This window comes from Oncorhynchus clarkii, chromosome 33 (genome assembly GCF_045791955.1).
Source record: "Oncorhynchus clarkii lewisi isolate Uvic-CL-2024 chromosome 33, UVic_Ocla_1.0, whole genome shotgun sequence".
Classification (NCBI taxonomy): domain Eukaryota; kingdom Metazoa; phylum Chordata; class Actinopteri; order Salmoniformes; family Salmonidae; genus Oncorhynchus; species Oncorhynchus clarkii.
This window is the reverse complement of record NC_092179.1, coordinates 2098302-2124961: the sequence shown is the minus strand read 5'-3', so window position 1 is coordinate 2124961 and position 26660 is coordinate 2098302. Positions and strand designations below refer to the sequence as shown.

At 45.2% G+C, this 26660-nt stretch overlaps 1 protein-coding gene across 6 annotated transcripts in view; it reads left to right on the top strand.

Annotated features, from left to right (window-relative positions):
* LOC139393304 (DISP complex protein LRCH3-like) overlaps positions 1 to 26062 on the top strand; it is an 81596-nt gene extending 55534 nt beyond the window's left edge. Inside the window, exons 13-22 of one of the 6 annotated variants that reach the window (XM_071141830.1) lie at positions 175 to 222; positions 4683 to 4736; positions 6235 to 6315; positions 9253 to 9306; positions 11305 to 11341; positions 11632 to 11745; positions 13637 to 13737; positions 14025 to 14162; positions 14496 to 14573; positions 22366 to 22725. In XM_071141830.1, coding sequence (XP_070997931.1) covers positions 175 to 222; positions 4683 to 4736; positions 6235 to 6315; positions 9253 to 9306; positions 11305 to 11341; positions 11632 to 11745; positions 13637 to 13737; positions 14025 to 14162; positions 14496 to 14573; positions 22366 to 22506 — 846 coding nt within the window. In that variant the 3' untranslated portion in view covers positions 22507 to 22725. Of the gene's footprint in view, positions 1 to 174; positions 223 to 4682; positions 4737 to 6234; positions 6316 to 9252; positions 9307 to 11304; positions 11342 to 11631; positions 11746 to 13636; positions 13738 to 14024; positions 14163 to 14495; positions 14574 to 22365 lie in introns of all 6 variants that reach the window. The other 5 variants (XM_071141831.1, XM_071141832.1, XM_071141833.1 and 2 more) reach the window with 5 other exon arrangements.
* The last annotated feature ends 598 nt before the right edge of the window (positions 26063 to 26660 follow it).

Here is a 26660-nt window from a genome sequence, read left to right as displayed (position 1 = left end):
TCTTCATGTTTTAAAATGTAAAAGATAAATATGAATGGCCTCAAATGAAAGTTACATTCTCTAGCGCTTCATTTACCGATCTCAAATCCAAGTAGCTTGAGTAGTGAGCTTTAAAAAAAACATTTCGACTTTTGGAGAGTTCTGTGTTACTGAGACTCTTCTCGGTTTCTACAGCACAAAGCATCTCAAAGCCCTACCAAGCTGAGTCCCACAGAGAACGAGGTGAGTCCGCACACTGTTCTCTTCTCTCCCTCCCTCTCTTTCCTCTTCGGCTTTGTTTTCCATCTCTGAAGGGTTCTCCATGGTGAGTTAATGTGTTTTGGCACGAAAGGTTCAAGGTATAACTAGGATTTAATACAATTTCACAGGGGCTCTCTGTAAACATGACCACGCATAGTCTTTCAGAGTCATGTCCAGTGTCCATTCCTCCCTGTGTCCATTCCTCCCATGCATTCTATCTCATCTCCCTTTCAATTGTCCTCCATTAACCCTCCACCTCACCCCACACACGCATCATCCTTCTCTTTTGCTCCTATTGTGGTCAAGTGCCTTCCTTCACCCTCCCTCCCCTCTCTAGTTATATCATCACTGATTCTTCAGGGTGAAGACAAAATATCTACGACCCCAGCAATGTGTTGTCTTTTTGTCCCTACTCTAAAACATCTGTGCTAAATGCTGGGCTTCAGACTACCACCATTCAGTCACATTTTGCGACCCTTTAACTTCGCTGTGCCAGTTTCATTTTTTTATTGGTCGCACTGGTTCGAGCTGCACATTCTAGCTGGTTACCTCAATCAAAACGTCCTATTTTTGGGGTGGATAAAACCATGAACTTGTTAAATAGCAAAGTGCATTATCCTCATGATTCATAATAAAAATATCTGCCCTGCTGCTGTGCCTGCCTGTTTTGTTGTTGCCGGTTGCTGTAATGAGCGAGCTTCACACTCGCTCTACCCCCTCGTGTGGGCCCCTTGTGATTGTATAACATTTCAAAATGCAATTGCGCGGACAAACAACTTTGGAAACATCTAGTTGTAATTAATGAGAGGAGGGTCTCAGATTTCTGTAGGTGTAATTTTTATTATTGCGCTCAAAGCACACTGTTTTACAATCACGATATCTGATATGGCTTTGAAATACAGAGCACGTGAAGTTGCACATCGGCCATCACAAGTGCACTACTCCTCATTGGGGGAGTTTTCTGGGGAACTTTTACTGTTATATTAATACATGGCTATAAGCAGTAGGTGTTATTTGTAGAGTTGGCGACCAAGCTTATGTGTTTCCACTTCCTCGTGGTGAATAATCCCCAGTTGAATTAGGCCTATAATACAACTTCATTTTTAATTATAAGTGAGATAGATGTAGGCATTGGTCTTAAGCGGAAAATGAAAGTAAATTCACATGCGCTACACCCATGCACACAGCAGCTATGTTGGTCTATTATACTTCAAACAATGTGTATGCAGGTTGCTTAGGATTCAAACCTTCTCAAACAGCCTAATTCACACTCTAAGAGGAGGTGCTCCCACAATAATGTGATTTGCACCGCATCTAGGGCGGTGGCGATCATAAAATCCTATCAGCTGGTTGTCATGCAAAAGCTGCCTGTCTCACGGTAATTTGCTGTTAATTCACATCAACACGTTTAAAGTTTCCAGGTATCCAAACAAGACGCTGATGCGCACCTTTTGGAACATCTACATTTAAAAAAAGTCTAATAAATCAATTCAATATACACCACCACAATAAATCCATTGGACACCCCTTCAAATAAGTGGATTTGGCTATTTCTGCCACACCCGTTGCTGACATTTGTGTGAAATGGAGCACATAGCCATGCAATCTCCATAGACAAATATTGTCAGTAGAATGGCCTTTCTGAAGAGCTCAGTCACTTTCAATGTGGCACCGTCATAGGATGCTATGGTTATGTTGAGCTTAAAAGTGATCATTTGAAACAGGTCCCATACACTAGATTTATAGTTATTTGGCAACTTTAGTTGTGAATGATATAAACCATAGAATGCCTTAGAAGTCAAAATATATATGGGCTGCATGATGTGACAATAGGCTATTAATGATTTGAGAAAGTCACAAAAAAAAGCTTGCCACTTTTCCGCCGGTTCATTTCACTCATGTCAGGTAGGCTATATTTTGTATAATGGCACAATCATTTTAATTCAGGATTTTTGTTAGGGGCTTGGGCTCATATATAGGCCGACGTGTAATCATAAGCTCTAATATGCATATACAGTGCACTGGGAAAGTATTCAGACCCCTTGACTATTACCACATTTTGTTATATTAGTCTTATTCTAAAATAGATTAAATACTTTTTTCCCCTCATCAATCTACACACAATACCCCATAATGACAAAGTGAGAATAGGTTTTTAGACATTTTTGCACATTGATTAAAAATTTAAATATTTATGTAAATATTCAGACCTTTTGCTATGAGACTCGAAATTGAACTCGGGGGCATCCTCTTTGCATTGATTGGACATGATTTGGAAAGGCACACACCTGTCTAATATAAGGTCCCACAGTTGACAGTGAATGTCAGAGCAAAAAAACAAGCCATGAGGTCGATGGAATTGTCTGTAGAGCTCCGAGACAGGATTGTGTCAAGGCACAGATCTGGGCAAGAGTACCAAAACATTTCTGCAGCTTTGAAGGTCCCCAAGAACACAGTGGACTCCATCATTCTTAAATGGAAGAAGTTTGGAACCACCAAGACTCTTCCGCCTGGCCAAACTGAGCAATCGGGGGAGAAGGGCCTTGGTCAGGAGGGTGACCAAGAACCCGATGGTCACTCTGACAGAGCTCTCGAGTTCCTCTGTAGAGATGGGAGAACCTTCCATAAGGACAACCGTCTCTGCTGCACTCTACCAATCAGGCCTTTGTGGTAGTGGCCAGATGGAAGCCACTCTTCAGTAAAAGGCACATGACAGCCCACTTGGAATGTACCAAAAAGGCATCCAAAGGACTCTGACCATTAGAAACGCAATTCTCTGGTCTGGTGAAACCTAGATTGACAGTGTCCTTCGCCCCGGCTTGTCGAACACCGTTTTCCCACAGTTCCGAGGGCAAGGTGTTCAGCAGGTCTTAGCAAAAAGCACTAGGTGCTAGTTAGCTATCTAACTAGGACTCCGGTACACAGCAGGTGGGATAGCTAGCTAGCTCGCACACCGGTAGACAGTGTACTCGCCACCCCCCCCCCCCCTGCCTGTCGAGCACTGCTTTCCCACAGTTATGTTACTACGGTGAGGGCAGGTGTTCGGCAGACAGAATCAAAGCTAATTAGATAGGTAGCTTGGAGTACTTGGGTACACAGTAGGCGGGAGGCGAGGGTGACACCAGTAGCTAGCTAGGACACCGGTAGACTGTGTCCTTCGCCCCCAAAAAACTCAGAAAATATTTGTATTTCTCTTTTCTTTTGACTCACATTTAATTGCATAGACAATTGGGTTAAATCTCAAATATCAAGGGTCACAAAAGCATGAAGATGGCGTGCGTGGGGTGGTCACAATGACACACTATTAGCAAGATGCTCGCATAGTCCCTGTCCATTGTCACTCAATGATGCTATCTGTAAGAGCCCACTAATAATGGAAATTAAGCACACACCGTGTGTGTGTGAAATAATGCCATGCTATTTTTTTTGAGGAGAGTGCACAATTATGAACTTGAAAATGTGTCAATAAACCATTTAGGCACATTTGGGCAGACTTAATACATTTTGAAAAGTAATGCAATGGTTCATTGGATCAGTCTAAAACTTTGGACATACACTGCTGCCATCTAGTGGCCAAAATCTAAATTGTGCCTAGGGTCCTAAGTCATAGAATGGCCTTTTTCTTGTATTTTAAAGATGATGGAAAAACATTTTTTTTGAGAACTCATCTTTAATTATTTTTTTGTCATTTTAGGCTAAAAAAAAGTTTTAAAAGGGTCCGATCCCTTAAGCAATAAGGCACAAGGAGGTGTGGAATATGGCCAATATACCACGGCTAAGGGCTGTTCTTAGGCATGACGTCAAGCGGAGTGCCTGGACGCAGCCCTTAGCCATGGTATATTGGCCATATATCACAAACCCCCAAGGTGCCTTATTGCTAGTATAAACTGGTTACCAATGTAATTAGAACAGTGCAAATAAATGTTTTGTCATACCTGTGGTATACGGTCTGATATACCACGCTGTCAGCCAATCAGCATTCAGGACTCGAACCACACAGTTTATAATTGTGCTTATTGCATGCAAGTGTCAAGACCAACAGTTTCCACAGATGACTTCAGTCATTTGGAAAAACCTTCCATAGCTAAATATATTTAGCTTCCTTTCTCTCATCCGACTGGAGTGAGCCATCTACTACTGGCACTGTTTCTGCGTAACCCAAGTGCTTTGCTCCGGTTTTAGAACTCTGAGATTCGGCTGAAAAGTTGTTAGCACGGTCACTTATTTAATAAAGCATTGTGAATGACTTTATAAGTTGCTGACTCAAATATATTCCATTGTGTGACGCGGCCCACATTATTGGGCTGGTGCCACCAACTAAAAATTGTTAGTCTGGAGCCCTGGCTATATATCCTAGCTATCTCCCCCTCCTCTCCATCTTCACCTCCTGTCTTCCCTGTATGTTCTGTCCTCATTCCCTCTCTTCCACTCCTCCCTGCCAGAACACGTACCCCTCCAGGCGTTCTACCCACACGGACGACTCGGCCCTCTTCATGGTAAGGCCCCGGGGCTGTGCACCCATTCTCTTCTTCCCTTCACTCCTGCTCCACTGATTTTAAAACAGTGGTCAATTTAGATTTTACATTGACAAATAACCTTCGATTCATTGCATGTACATCTCTTATTAAAGTGCAAAGAAACCAATGAATACATTTACTCAATACAATGTTATTTTTCAAGTAATCGTTCTCAAACATTTGTATATCATTCCATACAATAATCTGTACTCTAAATAAAAAAATGTTTATAATTGGCAAACCCCCCCCCCCCCTTCAATTCCCGGTCGCTCGCACATGGGGTGTTACCTGCTCTCTTTCTGTCCTCTACCCACCCGTCAACACCCAATAACCTTTCATAGTCCTCTCCCTCCTTCTCCAACTAGTCTTCCAGGGTTGGATTGACACTCTCGTCTGATTTATAGTGTGGATGGTTATATAGCTACACACAATCTATAGACTTACAGGTAACTGACAAAATAAAGGTAGCACTTGAGTAAATGAGGGATTCAAAGTATATTGAAAGCAGGTGCTTCCACACAGTTCTGGTTCCTGAGTTAATTAAGCAATTAACATCCCATCATGCTTAGGGTCATGTATAAAAATGCCCAGTTAACCATTATTTTGGCTACCATGTCTAGAAGAAGAGATCTCAGTGACTTTGAAAGAGGGGTCTCAAATGAGCATATGGGGTTTAAAGTGTGTGTGTGTGTCTCAGTCACCAGATCTCAACCCAATTGAACACATATGGTAGATTCTGGAGCGGTGCCTGAGACATCAACAAAACACCAAATTATGGAATTTCTCATGGAAGAATGGTGTTTCATCCCTCCCAATAGAGTTCAAGACACGTGTAGAATATCTAACTGTAACGTTTTCATAACGCACAACTGCCAAGTGGGACTAAGATGAAACGCTCATTTTCGATATCTGTCAAGTGCCTAATGAACACAACTCTGGCTATTATACATTTTTCACACAAATGTTCCTCTGACCCAAACTGTACTCCTCTGGCTCACTTTTCTCTGAGCACAGTATGGTCTAACCCAAGGATCAGCCTGCTTTGTTACACACAGCTTATTTAATGCCTGGTTTGGGCGGGACATGGCGAGCTAACCATGTCCCACGGCTCACTTAAGGAAATGTAAATAACCGCACGGTATGGTTTGGGTCGGCACGAAAGTGTGAAAATGCTGTTAGTATAGTTATTAGATGACCCGCTGCTATTGGATTCCTTGCCTGTCCCCTTCTTGCATTCACCTGTTCAAGAGACAATGGTCATATCCCAAATGGCACCCTGTTCCCTATATAGTTCACAAATGTTGTATGGAGAGCCCATGGGGCGCAGCAAATAGGTCCCTTCGTCTTCCTGGCACATTGTAACCGGCCTACACCTGTCCTGGCTTAACCCCTCCACTTCTTTCCCTTCTGATTCCCCTCTTTCTGTATGTGTTTCTTTTCTGTCTCTCTCTTCCATCTCCGGCTGGGTCACTGTTAGAGCGAGTCCCAGCCTCGCATGGTGTTTGAGGTAGACACTGACACCAACACTATAAAGAGGAGGCCTGGCACTCACAAGCAGGTGAAACACTTTTGGTTACAGTCCTACACACGCACAAACATTTGACTTGTTTCACACGCACATTTAGGGAGCAACTATGTGTACACAGCATACATACTCACACATTGTTGGATTAATGATACACCGCAATACATACAAACAAGCCAAGTCATAGGCATTTAATCCTAATTGCTTCTGTAAGTTGCTCTGGATAAGAGCATCTGCTAAATGACTAAAATGTAAAATGGTGTACATGCGCTGTCTGCAAACATACACTACAGTGCATTCGGAAAGTATTCAGACCCCTAAACTTTTTCCACATTTTGTTATGTTACAGCCTTATTCTAAAATGTTAATTTCATCCAGCAACACACAGTACCCCATAATGACATAGGCACATATTTATTCAAAATATTTACCAAAGTATTCAGACCATTTGCTATGAAACTCTAAATTGAGCTCATATGCATCCTGTTTCCATTGATCATCCGTGATGTTTCCACTGTGCACATCATAGCAAATATCAAGCCATGAGGTCGAAGGAATTGTCTGTAGAGCTCAGAGACAGGATTGTGTTGAGGCACAGATCTAGGGAAGGGTACCAAAAAATGTCTGCCGCATTGAAGGTCCCCAAGAACACAGCGGCCTCCATCATTCAAGACTCTTCCTAGAGCTGGCCGCCCGGCCATATTGAGCAATCGTGGGAGAAGGGCCTTGGTCAGGGAGATGATCAATTACCCGATGGTCACTCTGACAGAGCTCCAGAGTTCCTCTGTGGAAATGGGAGAACCTTCCAGAAGGACAACCATCTCTGCAGCACTCCACCAATCAGGCCTTTACGTTAGAGTGGCAAGACGGCAGCCACTCAGTAAAAGGCACATGACAGCCCGCTTGGAGTTTGCCAAAAAGCACCTAAAGGACTCTGACTATGAGAAACAATATTGTCTGGTCTGATGAAACCAAGATTGAACACTCTGGCCTGAATACCAAGTGTCACGTCTGGAGGACACCTGGCACCATCCCTACGGTGAAGCATGGCAGCATCATGCTGTTGGGATGTTGTTCAGCAGCAGGGACTGGGAGTCAGGATCAAGGGAAACCTGAGAGATCCTTGATGAAAACCTGCTCCAGACCGCTCAGGACCTCAGACTGGGGGGCGAAGGTTCACCTTCCAACGACCCTAAGCACACAGCCAAGACAATGCAGGACTGGCTTCGGGACAAATCTCTGAATGTCCTTGAGGGGTCCAGCCAGAGCATAGACTTAAATCCCATCGAACATCTCTGGAGAGACCTGAAAATAGCTGTGCAGCGCACTCCCCGTCCAACCTGACAGAGCTTCAGAGGATCTGCAGAGAAGAATGGGAGAAACTCCCCAAATACAGGTGTGCCAAGCTTGTAGCGTCATGCCCTAGAAGACTTGAGGCTGTAATCGCTGAGTAAAGGGTATGAAAACTTATGTAAATGTGATATTTCAGTTTTTTATTTTTAATACCTTTGCAAATAATTCTAAAAACCTGTTTTTGCTCTGCCATTGTGTGTTATTGTGTGTGAATTGATGATTTTAAAAAAATAAATCAATTTTAGAACAAGGCTGAAGCGTACTAATGTGGAAAAAGTCCAGGGGTCTGGATACTTCCAAATGCACTGTGTATAAATATATATAAAAGTATGTGTACACCCCTTCAAATGAGTGTATCTGGCTATTTCACCCACACCTGCTGCTGACAGGTGAATAAAACCTAGCAAACAGCCATGTAATCTCCATAGACAATTGTTGGCAGTGGAATAGCTCACTGAAGAGCTCAGTGACTTTCAACATGGCACCGTCATAGGATGCCACCTTTCCAATAAGTCCATTCGACAAATTTCTTCCCTGCTAGAGCTGCCCCAGTCAACTGTAAATGCTGTTAGCCGCGAAGTGTTAGGCCACACGAGCTCACAGAACGGGGCAGCCTAGTGCTGAAGCGCAACACTCACTACCAAGTTCTAAACTGCCTCTGGAAGCAACGTCAGCACAATAACTGTTAGTTGGGATCTTCATGAAATGGGTTTCCATAGCCGAGCAGCCGCACACAAGCCTTAAGATCAGCATGTGCAATGCCAAGCGTCGGCTAGAGTGGTGTAAAGCTCGCTGCCATTGGACTCTGGAGCAGTGGAAACGGATTCTCCGGAGTGATGTATCTGGGTTTGGCGGATGCCAGGAGGAATGCCCCAATGCGTAGTGACAACTGTAAAGTTTGGTGGAGGAGGAATAATGGTCTGCGGCTGTTTTTCATGGTTCGGACTAGGCCCCTTAGTTCCAGTGAAGGGAAATCTTAACACTACAGCATACAATGACATTCTAGACTATTTGGTGCTTCAAACTTTGTGGCAACAGTTTGGGAAGGCCCTTTCCTTTTTCAGCATGACAGTGCCCCTATGCACAAAGTGAGGTCCATACCGAAATGGTTTGTCGATCGGTGTGGAAGAACTTGACTGGCCTGCATAGAGCCCTGACCTCAACACCATCGAACACCTTTGAGATGAAGTGGAACGCCGACTGCGAGCCCGGCCTAAACACCTAACGTCAGTGCCCGACCTCACTCATGCTCTTGTGGCTGAAGTCCCCGTAGCAATGTTCCAACATCTAGTGGAAAGCCTAACCAGAAGAGTGGAGGCTGTTGTATCAGGTGTCCACATCATTTTTGTCATGTAGTGTACCACCACACAAACGCAAACACCCACACACACGGTTGTTGTTTTGTTGCCCTTATCTGTGCAGCATGCTGTTTCCACTGTGCTTACTCAATTAGCAGAATAGTACTCAATGTTCTCTTGACCTTTCTCAGCATTTAATAGTCTCTTTATCTTATTTTTCTTGAGTTACATTTTATGTTATTTTAAAAAATCCTTCAATCCACCTTTTGGCTTGACTTTCTTGTCTCTCTCCTTTATATTTTTGTGCCCCCCACCCCAGTCTCTTTCCGGGTCTGGGATGTCCATAGATATCGTCCCCACGTGTCTACTGCAGGTACTGCGAACTTGCACGTCTTCTTTTCAACCTCCCTTCTCCGTCTCTTTCTCTTTATTTCCTTATACTTTGGGTGTTAGAGCATGTTGCAAAACACTGGCCCAGGGCCAGTTAGGTGATTGTTAGGGTTTGGCTCGCGCATGTGTGGTGCGCTCTCCCTTGAAAAATGGCTGCCGTGGCATCACCCAGGTGTGAGCTGAGGTGTTTCCCCTGTACAATGTAAAGCACTTTGAGCACCTAGTAGCAAAACACTAGGTGTATATGAGTCCAATCCATTAGAGATCGACCGATTTTATTATTTTTCATCGTCGATACCGAATATTGGAGGACCAAAAAAATCCGATGACGATTTTTATATATATATTTGTAATGATGACAATTACAACAATACTGAATTAACAATTTTATTTAAATTTAATATAATACAAAAATAAAATTAATTTAGTCTCAAATAAATAATGAAACATGTTCAATTTGGTTTAGATAATGCAAAAACAAAGTGTTGGAGAAGAAAGTAAAAGTGCAATATGTGCCATGTGAGAAAGCTAACGTTTTAGTTCCTTGCTCAGAACATGAGAACATATGAAAGCTGGTGGTTCCTCTTAACATAAGTCTTCAATATTCCCAGGTAAGAAGTTTTAGGTTGTAGTTATTATAGGAATTATAGGACTATTTCTCTCTCTACCATTTTTACTTCATATACCTTTGACTATTGGATGTTCTTATAGGTACTTTAGTATTGCCAGCCTAATCTCGGGAGTTGATAGGCTTGAAGTCATAAACAGCGCAATGCTGCCGGCAAACGCAGGAAAGTGCTGTTTGAATGAATGCTTACGAGCCTGCTGCTGCCTACCACCACTCAGTCAGACTTCGCTACTAAATATAATAAACACAGAAATACGAGCCTTTGGTCATTAATATGGTCAAATCCGGAAACGTATCATTTCAAAAACAAAACGTTTATTCTTTCAGTGAAATACGGAACCGTTCTGTATTTTATTGAAAGGGTGGCATCCCTAAGTCTAAATATTGCTGTTACATTGCATAATTATGTAAAATTCTGGCAAATTAATTATGGTCTTTGTTAGGAAGAAATGGTCTTCACACAGTTTGCAACGAGCCAGGCGACCCAAACTGCTGCACATACCCTGACTCTGCTTGCACAGAACGCAAGAGAAGTGACACAATTTCCCTAGTTAAAATAAATTAATGTTAGCAGGCAATATTAACTAAATATGTAGATTTCAAACTATATACTTGTGTGTTGATTTTAAGAAAGGCATTGATGTTTATGGTTAGATACATTGGTGCGACGGCAGTGATTTTTTCGCGAATGCTCTTAAATCATCACCCGTTTGGTGAAGTAGGCTGTGATTCAATGATAAATGAACAGGCACCACATTGATTATATGCAATGCAGGACAAGCTAGTAATATCATCAACCATGTATAGATAACTAGTGATTATTTTAAGATTGATTTTATAAGGTAAGTTTATTGCTAGCTAGCAACTAGGTAGTAAGCCTGCCACCCAGTCTCCTCATGGAGCGCAATGTAATCGGCCATAATCTGCGTCCAAAAATGCCGTATAACCAACCGATTGTTATGAAAACTTGAAATTGGCCCTAATTAATCGGTCGACCTCTACAATCCATGAATATAATAGTCAGCTTATAATAACTAAGGGCCACTCTACCTACCTGCAGCCAGAGAGCTTCATGGCTCTATGCCCACAGTCCACCCTCTCTTATGTAACAGTTGCCCATCTTTGTTGTCGCGCTAAAAGATAGGTCTGTAAACACCAAACAGTCGAGTGATGTTTACAGGCCTTTTCCCTCCCCCATTACATCTCTGGTGTCAAAGGAGGTGTGAGACCGGAGTATTGTTGAGGGAACTGTATATGCATGAATGCTGGTGTTTTTGTCTTGACTCAAATGAAATGAACTCTCTCTCTCTCTCCCTCTGTTTGCCCTCCGCTGGGACTCGACTGGCCACTCAGCAGGGCGAGGATCGCTGCTCCTCCCTGTCTCCCACGGGTAAGACACCAGTCACACTATTCCTCCATTTCCCTCTACGGTTACATCACGGCTGCCATACACTGTTCGGTGCAGCTTATCCCACTGGCTTCCAGGGAAACCAGATTATAAATGGCTGTGAACTTGAGCGGCTTCCAACACACTCCTCCCTCTCCTTACTAATTTACTAATTTCTGTATTCCAAATTGACCACTACCCCCTAGACGTTCCTGTGGATCTGAAAGGATTTTACTCCACGGTCTATTCACTCTGCCACTCTCCCACCTGCTCACATCCTGTTCTGCTTGCAGCCCTCCATTCACCTTCTTACCCCGGCCCTGTTGCCCCGCCCTCCTGCCAGGGGCCCGCCCAGCGGCCAGACAGCTTCTTGTTTCGCCTCAGCCAGAAGGAAGAGCAGAGGAGAGGTATGTCACCGGATCACAACCTCTGGATCTTGGCTGCATGGCCTTGCGAGCTTTCAGAAGAGAGTGTTGGTTCCTCTTGAGCGTGCAATGCGCATGTCACAATTGAGTGTCGTATGTGACATTGTTCTGGTAACTGTGTCTGGGCTGATAGACATGTCTGGATGGGATCCTGCAAAGTCACTGAGAGACACTGTAGATAGTTGAACAAAATTGAAGGGGGGTGGTGGGTAATCATTTTCAATATGGACAGATTTCTATGTTTTAAATGGGGGAGGGGAAATTGTCTGCTTTTTGACTTATGTATGATGTTCAGCTCTGTTGGTTTTCTGATCCCATCTGTTTGAGTGCTGTCAGACTTCCGTCTTGCTGTAGAGTTCCGCCCGTCTGTTGCTGTAGAGTTCCGCCCGTCTGTTGCTGTAGAGTTCCGCCCGTCTGTTGCTGTAGAGTTCCGCCCGTCTGTTGCTGTAGAGTTCCGCCCGTCTGTTGCTGTAGAGTTCCGCCCGTCTGTTGCTGTAGAGTTCCGCCCGCCTGTCTGCTGTAGAGTTCCGCCCGCCTGTTGCTGTAGAGTTCCGCCCGCCTGTCTGCTGTAGAGTTCCGCCCGCCTGTCTGCTGTAGAGTTCCGCCCGCCTGTCTGCTGTAGAGTTCCGCCCGCCTGTCTGCTGTAGAGTTCCGCCCGCCTGTCTGCTGTAGAGTTCCGCCCGCCTGTTGCTGTAGAGTTCCGCCCGCCTGTCTGCTGTAGAGTTCCGCCCGCCTGTCTGCTGTAGAGTTCCGCCCGCCTGTCTGCTGTAGAGTTCCGCCCGCCTGTCTGCTGTAGAGTTCCGCCCGCCTGTCTGCTGTAGAGTTCCGCCCGCCTGTCTGCTGTAGAGTTCCGCCCGCCTGTCTGCTGTAGAGTTCCGCCCGCCTGTTGCTGTAGAGTTCCGCCCGCCTGTTGCTGTAGAGTTCCGCCCGCCTGTTGCTGTAGAGTTCCGCCCGCCTGTCTGCTGTAGAGTTCCGCCCGCCTGTCTGCTGTAGAGTTCCGCCCGCCTGTCTGCTGTAGAGTTCCGCCCGCCTGTTGCTGTAGAGTTCCGCCCGCCTGTTGCTGTAGAGTTCCGCCCGCCTGTTGCTGTAGAGTTCCGCCCGCCTGTCTGCTGTAGAGTTCCGCCCGCCTGTTGCTGTAGAGTTCCGCCCGCCTGTTGCTGTAGAGTTCCGCCCGCCTGTTGCTGTAGAGTTCCGCCCGCCTGTTGCTGTAGAGTTCCGCCCGCCTGTTGCTGTAGAGTTCCGCCCGCCTGTCTGCTGTAGAGTTCCGCCCGCCTGTCTGCTGTAGAGTTCCGCCCGCCTGTCTGCTGTAGAGTTCCGCCCGCCTGTCTGCTGTAGAGTTCCGCCCGCCTGTTGCTGTAGAGTTCCGCCCGCCTGTTGCTGTAGAGTTCCGCCCGCCTGTCTGCTGTAGAGTTCCGCCCGCCTGTCTGCTGTAGAGTTCCGCCCGCCTGTCTGCTGTAGAGTTCCGCCCGCCTGTCTGCTGTAGAGTTCCGCCCGCCTGTCTGCTGTAGAGTTCCGCCCGCCTGTCTGCTGTAGAGTTCCGCCCGCCTGTCTGCTGTAGAGTTCCGCCCGCCTGTCTGCTGTAGAGTTCCGCCCGCCTGTCTGCTGTAGAGTTCCGCCCGCCTGTCTGCTGTAGAGTTCCGCCCGCCTGTCTGCTGTAGAGTTCCGCCCGCCTGTCTGCTGTAGAGTTCCGCCCGCCTGTCTGCTGTAGTTTGTCTTCTGAATTGTTTGCCATGTGTCTGATCATGCCATTGTATCTGTAGAGAACTGGACTTCACCCTCTTCAGGATAAATGATTAGCACCCATTCTGCTTTCACCAGCTTTTGATCTTGTATGTGAATGTTTGAGCCTGTCTGGTTCTGCCTTCCCCACCAGGTGATGGTGCCGCCCCCAGGCCAGAGCCTGAAGAGGTGACCCCTACCCAGCCTCAAGTCCCCATGGGAGAGGAGGCTGCTCTGGTGGAGCAACTGCGGAAGGTGAACAACACCCGACAAACAGATTCTCCCCCCTTTTGACCAAGCCATTAGAGGCTGGAGTTTCTACTGGGTTCCTTGGTCCGTATTCATAAAGCATTTCAGAGTAGAAGTGCTGAACTAGAAACAGTCGTTCCTTTCAGATCATAATGAGTACAATTACCTGATCCTAGATCAGTACTCCTACTCTGAGATGCTTTATGAGCCCTGGTCGGATCACAAGGTCAGGAAAAGCTCCTGTCCCTACATGTGCTGATCCCCCTGTAATTGTGTCCTGCTCTATTTTGTAGAACATAGAGTCGCGTCTGAAAGTGTCCTTGCCCAGCGACCTGGGTACAGCACTGACCGACGGGGTCGTCCTCTGCCATCTGGCTAATCACGTGCGGCCGCGATCCGTACCCAGCATCCATGTGCCCTCCCCTGCTGTGGTGAGTTTGTGTGTGCACTATGCGTGTGCTGTGCGTGCATACCATATGTGCATTAGTGATGTCAGTTTCAGAATTAATTTAGTCAGTCAGGAACACTACACTTCAAGCATATCAATACAACAATGGTCCTTTTTACTTTGCCATACATTTGCATTGGGGTTATGATCAGACACTGCTTTTGTCCCAAATGGCACCCTATTCCCTACATAGTGCACCACTGTGACCGTAGGCCCTGGTCAAAAGTAGTGCACTATACAGGTAATAGGGCGCCATTTGAGACAAGCCGCTGTCGTTGTGCTTACCATTGTCCCCGTTCTGTCTCTGTCCATCAAGCCCAAACTGACGATGGCCAAGTGTCGGCGGAACGTGGAGAACTTTCTGGAGGCGTGTCGCAGGATCGGGGTTCCACAGGTAAGACCTTCACACTAGTTGAATAAAGGAATGGCATACAACTCACTAGTATTCATGCTAAAACGTCTGTGTGTTTGTTATGGGTAAAGCATATGATACAAGAGAACCTGTACTGACTGACTGTTCTTCAGATTTTAATTTGCTAGCAGCAGACGGTGACCTCACCAATTTAGTTAAATACCTAAAGGCTACTTTCAGTGCAGGTTTTTCTCTTCGGTCATAAGATTTCGTGCTTTTTGTATCAACACTAAAGTTTAGCATAGTTCTGTCCTTGCTCTTTTTATCAGTTGACTCCAGCTAACTCAACTGACATACTGGCAACCTGCAGAGCTTTTGTAAACTTGACTTGGAGAGCCGCTTGCCTGTTCCTAACAGTAACTTTCTCTTTCTGCTCCTCCGCTCTTCTTTCTTTTAACCGTAACACTTCCCCCTCAAACTCATCTTCCATCTGTCCGTCCAAACACACATCTCCCCTTTCTATTTAATTGTATCCTTTGCCTGCCGATTCTCTCCCCTACTTCATGTCCCATGGGACAGGAGAGGCTGTGCACAGTGGAGGAGGTTCTGGATGGCCGGGGAGGCTGTGTTTACGGGACGCTGGGGGTCCTGCTCTCCATGGCTCCTCCCACCCTCCTAATGCCTTCTCCCCCGGCCCAGCTGGCAGGCTTCGCCCTCTTCTATCTGTCCATCATGTCTGTACTGTGTGCCCTGTACTGCCACCTGGTGCCCCACCTCTGAACTGTCTGTCTGGACGCACAACCCCTTTCTCACTTTACCAACTCGCTCTCCACCACTCGTACACACACATGCTGGCTCTCCACCACTCGTACACACACATGCTGGCTCTCCACCACTCGTACACACACATGCTGGCTCTCCACCACTCGTACACACACCACTCGTACACACACATGCTGGCTCTCCACCACTCGTACACACACATGCTGGCTCTCCACCACTCATACACACACATGCTGGCTCTCCACCACTCGTACACACACATGCTGGCTCTCCACCACTCGTACACACACATGCTGGCTCACACACCACTCGTACACACACATGCTGGCTCTCCACCACTCATACACACACACACATGCTGGCTCTCCACCACTCATACACACACATGCTGGCTCTCCACCACTCGTACACACACATGCTGGCTCTCCACCACACACATGTTGGCTCTCCACCACTCGTACACACACATGCTGGCTCTCCACCACTCGTACACACACATGCTCGCTCACACACCACACATACACACACATGCTGGCTCTCCACCACTAGTACACACACATGCTCGCTCACACACCACTCGTACACACACATGCTGGCTCACACACCACTCGTACACACACATGCTGGCTCTCCACCACTCATACACACACATGCTGGCTCTCCACCACTCGTACACACACATGCTCGCTCACACACCACACATACACACACATGCTGGCTCTCCACCACTAGTACACACACATGCTGGCTCTCCACCACTAGTGCACACACATGCTGGCTCTCCACCACTCATACACACACATGCTGGCTCTCCACCACTCGTACACACACATGCTCGCTCACACACCACACATACACACACATGCTGGCTCTCCACCACTCGTACACACACATGCTGGCTCTCCACCACTCATACACACACATGCTGGCTCTCCACCACTCATACACACACATGCTGGCTCTCCACCACTCATACACACACATGCTGGCTCACACACCACACATACACACACATGCTGGCTCTCCACCACTAGTACACACACATGCTCGCTCACACACCACTCGTACACACACATGCTCGCTCACACACCACTCGTACACACACATGCTGGCTCTCCACCACTCGTACACACACATGCTGGCTCTCCACCACTAGTACACACACATGCTCGCTCACACACCACTCGTACACACACATGCTGGCTCACACACCACTCGTACACACACATGCTGGCTCTCCACCACTCGTACACACACATGCTGGCTCTCCACCACTCATACACACACATGCTGGCTCTCCACCACTCATACACACACATGCTGGCTCACACACCACTCGTACACACACATGCTGGCTCACACACCACTCGTACACACACATGCTGGCTCTCCACCACTCGTACACACACATGCTGGCTCTCCACCACTCGTACACACACATGCTGGCTCTCCACCACTCATACACACACATGCTGGCTCTCCACCACTCGTACACACACATGCTGGCTCTCCACCACTCGTACACACACATGCTGGCTCTCCACCACTCGTACACACACATGCTGGCTCTCCACCACTCGTACACACACATGCTGGCTCTCCACCACTCGTACACACACATGCTGGCTCACACACCACTTGCACTCCAACGCGCTTCTCATTTCATATTGCGCCGACTCCCATCACCACAGCGGTATCCATTCAGATGCAGCAGAACTCGACAAGGGAAAAACACAAGAATGAGAGTGGACCTCTCTGTCCCACTTTACCATAACAAAGAGGAGCGCTCGCCACTGCCTGGTTTGCCATCCACTGAAAAGGGAACAACTCCATATGCCAAATACCATATAGTAGGTTTTATCTTTTGTTGTTCCAGTTGTTTGTTGGGGAAGGTTACTTGCTTCCAATCAAGGAGTGGCAAGGTGGACCTTCAATGCTCCCTTGTTACCAATCTGTCATATACTGACACAGCGAGACCCTGGAGGTTGCTGGGTTGTCAATGAGCTGTCTGCTACTGGACCTACCTACTGAACCTCCTTCTGTGCCTTAAGTTTGTCCGCCTGCCGACGTGTGTGCGTGTGTTTTTTAGATGGAACCTTCCCACCCAAAAGCCACTTCCATTGCACAGATAACATCAAAGTCGGGGGGCTTGTCATATGTAGCCTCCGTGCTTCCTCCTCCCCGACTGCCCCTGAGAAGAACCAATCACGAGTAATCTGACCAATCAACGCCTGACTCGAACATGGCCTTAGCTGCAAAGTCAGACGGACGTTTTTGCCTAATCAAGAAGAGAGCAGGTAGCCGAGGGTCATTTGTAAGCCTTTGAGTCCTTGCTGACGCACAATCAAGTATCCTACAGGTACCTTTTTCTCCTTGACTGTCTGTGATCGAGCCCCCCTCTGTCCTAACGCTCATTTTGTGGCTTCGGGGTGATGTTACCCCTAGGTACAGATCTAGGATCAGCTTCCCCTTCCCCAATCCTAACCTTAGTGGAACTGAAATGCTCAAATCAACCTACATTTTACATGTCGACATTAGGTAACGTTGTTGAACATGATGTTATGAAAATGCTTTTAAAGCATATGATAGGTTTTAGAGCACCCAGCACAAGCTTGGAAAAGATGTGGCCACAGCCATATTGAGAAAACGTCATGGGAATGGTAGAGCGTCCGCTGCCGAACTGTACCGCATGGCTTTTTGATCAAGACTGATGTGAAGTGAATAAACGAAAAGCTACAACTACCAATTTAAGATGGAACAACAATAAAATATTAACAATCATGTTGACAAGCCTGTATAGTCCTGTCAAAAAAATCCACTTGCATAAGTTTTTGAGCTCAGTCAGTTGTCGGCTACATAAGTGATTTTCACATGGGCAAGGGACATCGGAGCTAAATACATGATGCCCACAATAGCAAAGCAGTTAGCTAGTATTGAATAAACTTGTATAGTCCAGTCAATAAACCAATTGCACGTTTTTATGTTCATTCAGCGAGCAAGGTCTAGCTGTGTTAAACATTACAGTAGTTTAGATCGATCGTACTGTTAGCCATCAAGCTAGCTAAGAGCAAAAAGCTTAGCTAACCGCATGGTAGTGCCCACAACAATAGTCACTTTTGTAGGCACATGGTGTACACAATGCATAAAACAGTATTCAATATGGTTTGCAGTGAGGGACTTACGATGTGCCAAACCTGAGCGAGGCTAGCTGGGCTAGAAACAGCTGACTAGTAAAACAAGTATTCAGTTCATGGAAGCTAACGTTAGCTACAGACATGTAGGTTGTTAAATGTCCAGCATCTAGTTGTCAGACTTACCATATGATGCTGCCAGTATCCATCGTAAAATCCTGCACTGTCGCAAGCTGTTCTTATAACATCGCTAGCTAACTAACAAAATATTCATCAATGATAGCTGAGCTTGGCGTGGTTTTGGTAGCTACCTAGCTATGATAGCCCAACTTGCACAGTGTATAAGTATATTATTTAACTACGCAAGTCCGTTAAGAACAAGTTCTTATTTACAATGACTGCCTACCAAGAGGCAAAAGACATCCTGTGAGAACGGGGGATTCAAAATAATAATGTAGGACAAAACACACATCACGACGAAAGAGACAACTACACAACATGGCAGAAACACATGACAGCACAACATAGTAGCAACACATCATGACAACATCACCCCATGGTACCTGCACAAACACGGTAGACAACAATGCATCATGTTAAGCAACCACAAGTGTCAGTAAGAGTGTCCATGATTGAGTCTTTGAATGAATAGATGGAGATAAAACTGTCCAGTTTGAGTGTTTGTTGCAGCTCGTTCCAGTCGCTAGCTGCAGCGAACTGAAAAGATGAGCGACCCAGGGATGTGTGTGCTTTGGGGACCTTTAACAGAATGGGTGTTGTACGTGGAGGATGAGGGCTGCAGGAGTATCTCAGATAGGAGGGAGTGAGGCCTGAGAAGGTTTAATAAATAAGAATCAACCAGTGGGTCTTGCGACAGGTATAGAGAGATGACCAGTTTACAGAGGAGTATAGAGTGTAGGGATGTGTCCTATAAGGAGCTTTGGTGGCAAATCTGATGGCCGAATGGTAAAGAACATCTAGCCGCTTGAGAGCACCCTTACCTGCCGATCTATACATTACGTCCCCGTTGTCTAGCATGGGTAGGATGGTCATCTGAATCAGGTTAGTTTGGGTGAAAGAGGAGCGATTACGATAGAGGAAACCACAACTCTAGATTTTACCTTAGCCTGCAGCTTGGATATGTGCTGAGAGAATGACAGTGTACTGTCTAGCCATATTCCCAAGTACAATTGTTCAAGCCATGTTACCTGGCTAATTTCTAACCGGATAGCCTTCTAAGAGGCACTTATTTTCTTCTAATTTTTCTTGTCAAAATGAAAACATTTTTATGCATTGTAATCTGGCATGCCTGTCAGACGAAACATTCAAGTGATGTCATTGATGACACGTTATGAAGATGGCGGCACGCAGTAGTCAATGAGGCAATTTTCTATGTATTTTTTTTGTTACTGGTTTAAGGGTTTGAACTTGCTTTATCACGTTTGGTTATCAAAATCCCTTTTAACTTACTACAATGTTTCACTTTGTCTTTAACCTTTATTAGGTCAAATGCTAAACTGACCCAAGATCAGTGTCTAGGGGCAACGTCACTCTACCCCCATTTTGTGTCTCTGTGGTGTGTGATGAATGGGGTTAACACTAGCCTGGTTCCAGATCTGTTTGTGCGGTAAGATGGCACAAACACACCTGGGACCAGTCTATGTAGGCACAAGCTGTGGTAACAATCAGCCCCAGGATATGGCAGGACTACAGTGCCTTCCGAAAGTTTTCACACCCCTTGACTTTTTCCACATTTTGTCACAAAGTGGGATTAAAATGGCTTTAATTGTAATTTTTTTGTCTACAATCTACACAAAATACACTGTCAAAGTGGGAGAACAAAAATCTGAAAAATAAAACCCTAATACAGTGCATTCGGAAAGTATTCAGACCCCTTGGCTGTTTCCAGGTGTTACGTGCAGCCTTATTCTAAAAATGATGACATTTTTTTTTCTCTCATCAATCTACACACAATACCCCATAATGACAAAGCGAAAACCAGTTTTTAGAAATGTTTTTTACATAAACCTTATTTACGTAAGTATTCAGAACCTGAGTTTAGGTGCATCCTGTTTCCATGGATTGTCTTTTAGATGTTTCTACAACTTGATTGGAGTCCAACTGTGGTAAATTCAATTGATTGGACATTATTTGGAAAGGCACACGCCTGTCTATATTAAGGTCTCACAGTTGACAGTGCATATCAGAGCAAAAACAAAGTATTAAGGTCGAAGGAATTGTCCATAGAGCTCCGAGACAGGATTGTGTCGAGGCACAGATCTGGGGAAGGGACAAGTCTCTGAATGTCCTTGAGTGGCCCAGCCAGAGCATAGACTTGAACCCGATCGAACATCTCTGGAGAGACCTGAAAATAGCTGTGTAGAAACGCTCCCCATCTAACCTGACAGAGCTTGAGAGGATATGCAGAGAGGAATGGTTGAGAAACTCCCCAAATACAGATGTGCCAAGCTTTTAGCATCATATCAAAGAAGACTTGAGGCTGTAATCGCTGCCAAAGGTGTTTCAACAAAGTACTGAGTAAAGGGTCTGAATACTTATGTAAATGTGATGTTTCAGTTTTTATGAAGAAAGCCTGTATCTTTGTAGTGACTGGGTTTATTGAATACACAGTCCTAAGTTTACCTTTACCATACTCAAAGGGATATCCAATGTCTGCGGGGGTTTTTGTGTTGTTTTTTTTACCCATCTACCAAAAGGTGTCCTTTTGAGGCATTGGAAAATCTCCCTGGTTTTTGTGGTCGAATCGGTTTGAAATCACTGCTCTACATAGAGACTGATGATTGTATGTGTGGGGTACAGAGATGAGGTAGTGATTAAAAAATCATGTTAAACACTATTATTGCACATAGATTGAGTCTCTGTGACTTGTTTTAAGTACATTTTTTCTCCTGAACTTATTTAGGTGCCATAACAACGGGGTTGAATACTTGCTTATTGATTTCAGTGTTTCATTTTTAATTAAAAACATAATTCCACTGTAACATTGTGGGGTATTGTGTGTGTGTTCCAGTGGGGAAAAAATGTTATCAATTTTACATTCTGGCGATAACACAACAAAATGTGGAAAAAGTCAAGGGGTGTGAATACTTTCTGAAGGCACTGTATTTAGCAATGAGTGCTCTTATACCGTTCTATACAAAGACGAAGCACATATTTTGTGAGACAGAGCGAGTGAATCTAGTTTGTTCCAAATGAAACCCTATTCTTTATAGTGCACTACTTTTAATCAGATTCCTATGTGCCCCCTGGTTAAAAGTAGTGCACTCAATGGGGAATAGGGTGACATTCGGGGGACGCAGGCTGTGTGTGTAGTTTGTTGTTGGTCTATGCTGAATGACAAGGAGTTATGTCTCCTCTGGCTCTGAAGAGCGGTGTGAATGTTCTCTGTCAGTGGTCTGTTTGCTTCCAGTGTGTGTAACAACGTGCCTATCTCTCCTGTGTCTTCTGTTGACCTTTCAACTCTTTCCCAGAGCTCCTCCTTTCACAATAAAATGAACCAAATATTTGGTGTGACTTCCCTCCTCTTTGCCGCCTGTCTTCTCTCCTCGCTACTTCTGCTTGTCTTCAGCTTGTTCTCTCTCTCCTGTGGGATATGTTGTTCAGTGGGTGTCTCAGTGCACAAGTCTCTACTTATTGTAACCCTGTGCCTGTGTTTGCACACCTGCTCCCTGCTCCGCTTCCCTGCTCCGCTTCCCTGCTCTCCTCAAGGTCATGCCGTTTGGATCCCGTTCACCTCCTTTTCCATCTTATGTTGAGTTTCTTTCCATTTGTGTTGATTTCTGTTATCTTTTGGTAGTTTTTGTTATTATTTGCCCATCCATTGACATACCCTTTTTTGTTCTCCCGTTTTCCCTCCTCCCTTTGTCGTCTGTGTGCGTGTGCTCTTCATCTGGCCTTAGACCCAGCTGTGCCTGCCCCTCCACATCCTGGAGGAGAGAGGGCTCACCCTGGTGGCCGGGACGGTGCGTGCGCTCCTGGAGCTGGCCCCGCCCAAATACACAACCTCCCCTGCCACCACCACTAACCCTCTGGCCATGTAGGGCAGCAGAGTTCCACACTCACTCATGGATGGACAGACACAGGACCCACCCGCTCGCTCTCTGAATGTACATTATATGGCTTTCCCTCTCGACCCCCTCCCCCGCCCCCTCAACCATACAGGGTCACCCAGCCTTCCCAGACAGGTCTTCCCCAATGAAGAGAGATGAGGGAGCACGAGTATGTCAAAGAAAGGGATGACTGTCTTTTCCACTGTGTCCTCACACAGACTGCTTACGACTTGCAGCCTCTAAAGACTGACGGACGAACAGATGAACAACCGAGATTGTCCCAAACGGTCAGTTGGACGGCGAGTAAGAGGGTTTTTTATTTTCTATTATTAGTCATTCTCTCTCCATCCTCTTATCTATGTTCAGTAGGGGTTGTTTTATTTTCTATTATTATTATTTCATCTTATTTTTCATATTCCTTTTACTTTCACATGTTAGATCCTTGCATGTCAGAGGGGTTGGGTGGGTGTATGGGGAAGGGTTAGGAGACTAGCAAGTTGTCGGTTGCCTAAGTAACCTTTTAAGGTCATGTGCTACAAAGAGCAACAATAACGGTGGTGGTCTGTCGTCATGGGAACATTGATGCTGCCAACACTTAAAATGGCTGTTATTAAATGAACGTGTCTTTTTTTATTGTTGTTATGTGGTCAAATCACGAGCTGGCTGAATCAAAACCAATGCTGGATTAGAGAGGGAGAGGGCGCTCTGGGAATCTCTACGCTTTATACTTTCTCAAAATGTGTACAAAACATTACGAACACCTTCCTAATATTCAGTTGCACCCCTTTTTGCCCTTAGAACAGCCTCAATTCGTCAGGGCCTGGACTCGACAAGGTGTCGAAAGCATTCTACAGGGATGCTGGCCCATGTTGACTCCAATGCTTCCCACAGTTGTCAAGTTGGCTGGATGAACCATTCTTGATACACACTGGAAACTGTAGTGTAAAAAACCCAGCATAGTTGCAGTTCTTGACATAAACCGGTGAGCCTGGCACCTACTACCATACCCCGTTCAAAGGCACTTAAATATCTTCTTGCCCATTCACCCTCTGAATGGCACACATACACAATCCATGTCTCAATTGTCTTAAAACTCCTTCTTTAACCTGTCTCCTCGCCTTCATCTACACTGATTGAAGTGGATTTAATAAAGGATCAGCTTTCACCTGGTCAGTTGGTCATGGAAAAAGCAGGTTTTCTTAATGTTTTGTACCCTCAGGGTCATTATACAGAAGTGGTGTAAACTGGGACAAAAAAATAAATCACATTTGTATCCTATTTTCCCCCAACTTTCAGCACACGTCTTCCAACATATTTCAGGTAGACATATATACGACTCACACACTTTGTTTGTATTGCATATTTGAAATATTTATCTGAATTTACCTTACACCCCCCCCCCCCCCCCCCCCCCAAAAAAAAAGTGTTATTCCGAAACATAGTGAAAAAGTTGCAATAAAGGAAGAACCATGCACAATAGTGATCATTTTGATTAACCTTCTATTATAGATTCATCGGAGAAATCATTTGCAAACAAAATTGACAAAATAACAGGCGTTTCGGTGGCAAGGGTGTCAATCATAGACATAAATGGAGGACTCCGAAAGATATAACTCGTTTCAGTATAGACATTGCCATAGAGGGCTTCCACTATTTAAAAGTAGTCAACTGTGTGGGGATTCCTATGGGTTTGGAAGTGATCAGCCAATGATCAGAGGGCTTCCTCAAATTGGGTTGCCTTTTGTTTGTAAACCCACGAGTAAGGTAATATCCAGAAGCCAAGGCCAAGATTTATACTAGGACTTTGGTCCCAAGATCCAGACCCAGTGAGTTGAGACCATGACAAGTTAAAGACCAAATGTGGTCTTGAGGGGGACTCAGTCAGGCTTTCAATTTACTCCTAAATGTTGTATAATGCACACTTTTTGAGTGGGCACATGGTGGTCCTCTGTAGCTCAGTTGGTAGATCATGGCGCATGCAACTTTAAATGAAGATGGCCTCAATGGCACTGCCGGTGCTGTCACAGACGCCATAATGGCATAGAGTCAAAAATGAAACCTCTATCTCTCCATGGTATCAATTGTTTCGGTTGTGACTTTTTCAGTTTGACTTATTTTGAACATCAAATGAGGTTGGTGGCGCCTTAATTTGGGAGGACAGGCTTGTTGTAATGGCTGGAGCGGAATACATGGAATGGTATGAAACACATGATTTGTTGCCATTCCATTTGCTCCATTCCAGCCATTATTATGAGCCGTCCTCCCCTCAGCAGCCTCCACTGGCTAACATATTGCTAGCTATCTTTAATATCCACAGCCTTATTCTAAAACATACAATATTTTTTTTCACCTCATCAATCTACACACAATATCCCATATTAACCAAGAGGAAGCAGTTTTTTAAATTAAATATCTTATTTACATAACTTTTCAGATCTTTTGCTATGAGACTCGAAATTGAGCTCAGGTGCATCCTGTTTCCATTGATCATCCTTGAGATGTTTCTACAACTTGATAGGACATGATTTGGAAAGGCACACACCTGTCTATATAAGGTCCCACAGTTGACAGTGCATGTTAAAGCAAAAACCAAACCATGAGGTCGAAGAAATTGTCCGTAGAGCTCCGAGACAGGATTGTGTTGACTCACAGATCTGGGGAAGAGTACCAAAAAATGTCTGCAGCATTGAAGGTCCCCAAAAACATAGTGGCCTCCATTATTCTTAAGGGAGGTGACCAAGAACTCGATGGTCATTCTGACAGGGCTCCTGAGTTCCTCTGTGGAGATGGGAGAACCTTCCAGAAGGACAACCATCTCTGCAGCTCTCCACTAAATCAGGCCTTTATGGTAGAGTGGCCAGACGGAAGCTACTCCTCAGTAAAAGCACATGACAGCCCACTTTGAGTTTCCCAAAATGCACCCAAAGGATTCTCAGACCATGAGAAACAAGATTCTCTGCTCTGATGAAACCAAGATGGAACTCTTTAGTCTGAATCCCAAGTGTCACGTCTGGAGGAAACCTGGCACCATCCCTACAGTGAAGCATGGTGGTGGCAGCATCATGCTGTGGGTCTGTTTTTCAGTGGCAGGGACTGGGAGACTAGTCAGGATCGAAGGAAAGATGAACAGAGCAAAGTACAGAGATCCTTGATGAAAACCTGCTCCAGAGTGCTCAGGACCTCAGACTGGGAGAAAGGTTCACCTTTCAACAGGACAACAACCCTAAGCACACAACCAAGACAACGCAGGACTGGCTTCAGGACACGCCTCTGAATGTCCTTGAGGGGCCCAGCCAGAGCCCGGAATCTCTGGAGAGACTTGAAAATAGCTGTGCAGCGGCGCTCCCCATCCAACCTGACAGAGCTTGAGAGGATCTGCAGAGAAGAATGGGAGAAACTCCCCAAATACATGTGTGCCAAGCTTGTAGAGTCAAGGTTGTAATCGCTGCAAAAGGTGCTTCAACAAAGTACGAAATAGAGGGCCTGAATACTTATGTAAATGTGATATTTCCGTTTTTTATTTTTTTTTATACATGTGCAAAAAAAATATATATATAAATATATTTTCTTCGTCATTATTGGGTATTGTGATGAGGGGAAAAAACAATTGAATACATTTTAGAATAAGCTGTAACGTAACAAAATGTGGAAAAAGTCAAGGGGTCTGAATACTTTCCGAATGCACTGTATGTACATCCCAAAAGAGAACTTTACACATATCTTGATATATGAAATGTTCGGTACTGACACTATTTAAAAATAGATGAAGATTTACCAACTCAAAAATTTGATCTGAAATGTTTCCAGATAGACTACTCACCATGTGGTCATGCTGGAGAGGGGTGCAATCCCATCACCTGGTGATATTTGTAGGAGTTGCTTAAGGCACAGTCTTTTATTGTGTATGTATAGTTAGTGACGTCAATGTGGGACAGCATTTTTTTTTCAGAAAGATGTTTAAAAATCAACTGCTAATTAGATCAGTATCTTTCAATATAATAATAAAACACCTCTCAATAGAAATAAGTGTATAAACAATTACTTTTTACTATATTCATTTAACAATATATTTGGTATTGCCTTGGATTGAATTAGAACATATCATGATGTATATAGATGTCCTAAGTTTGGAGACTTACCTTTTT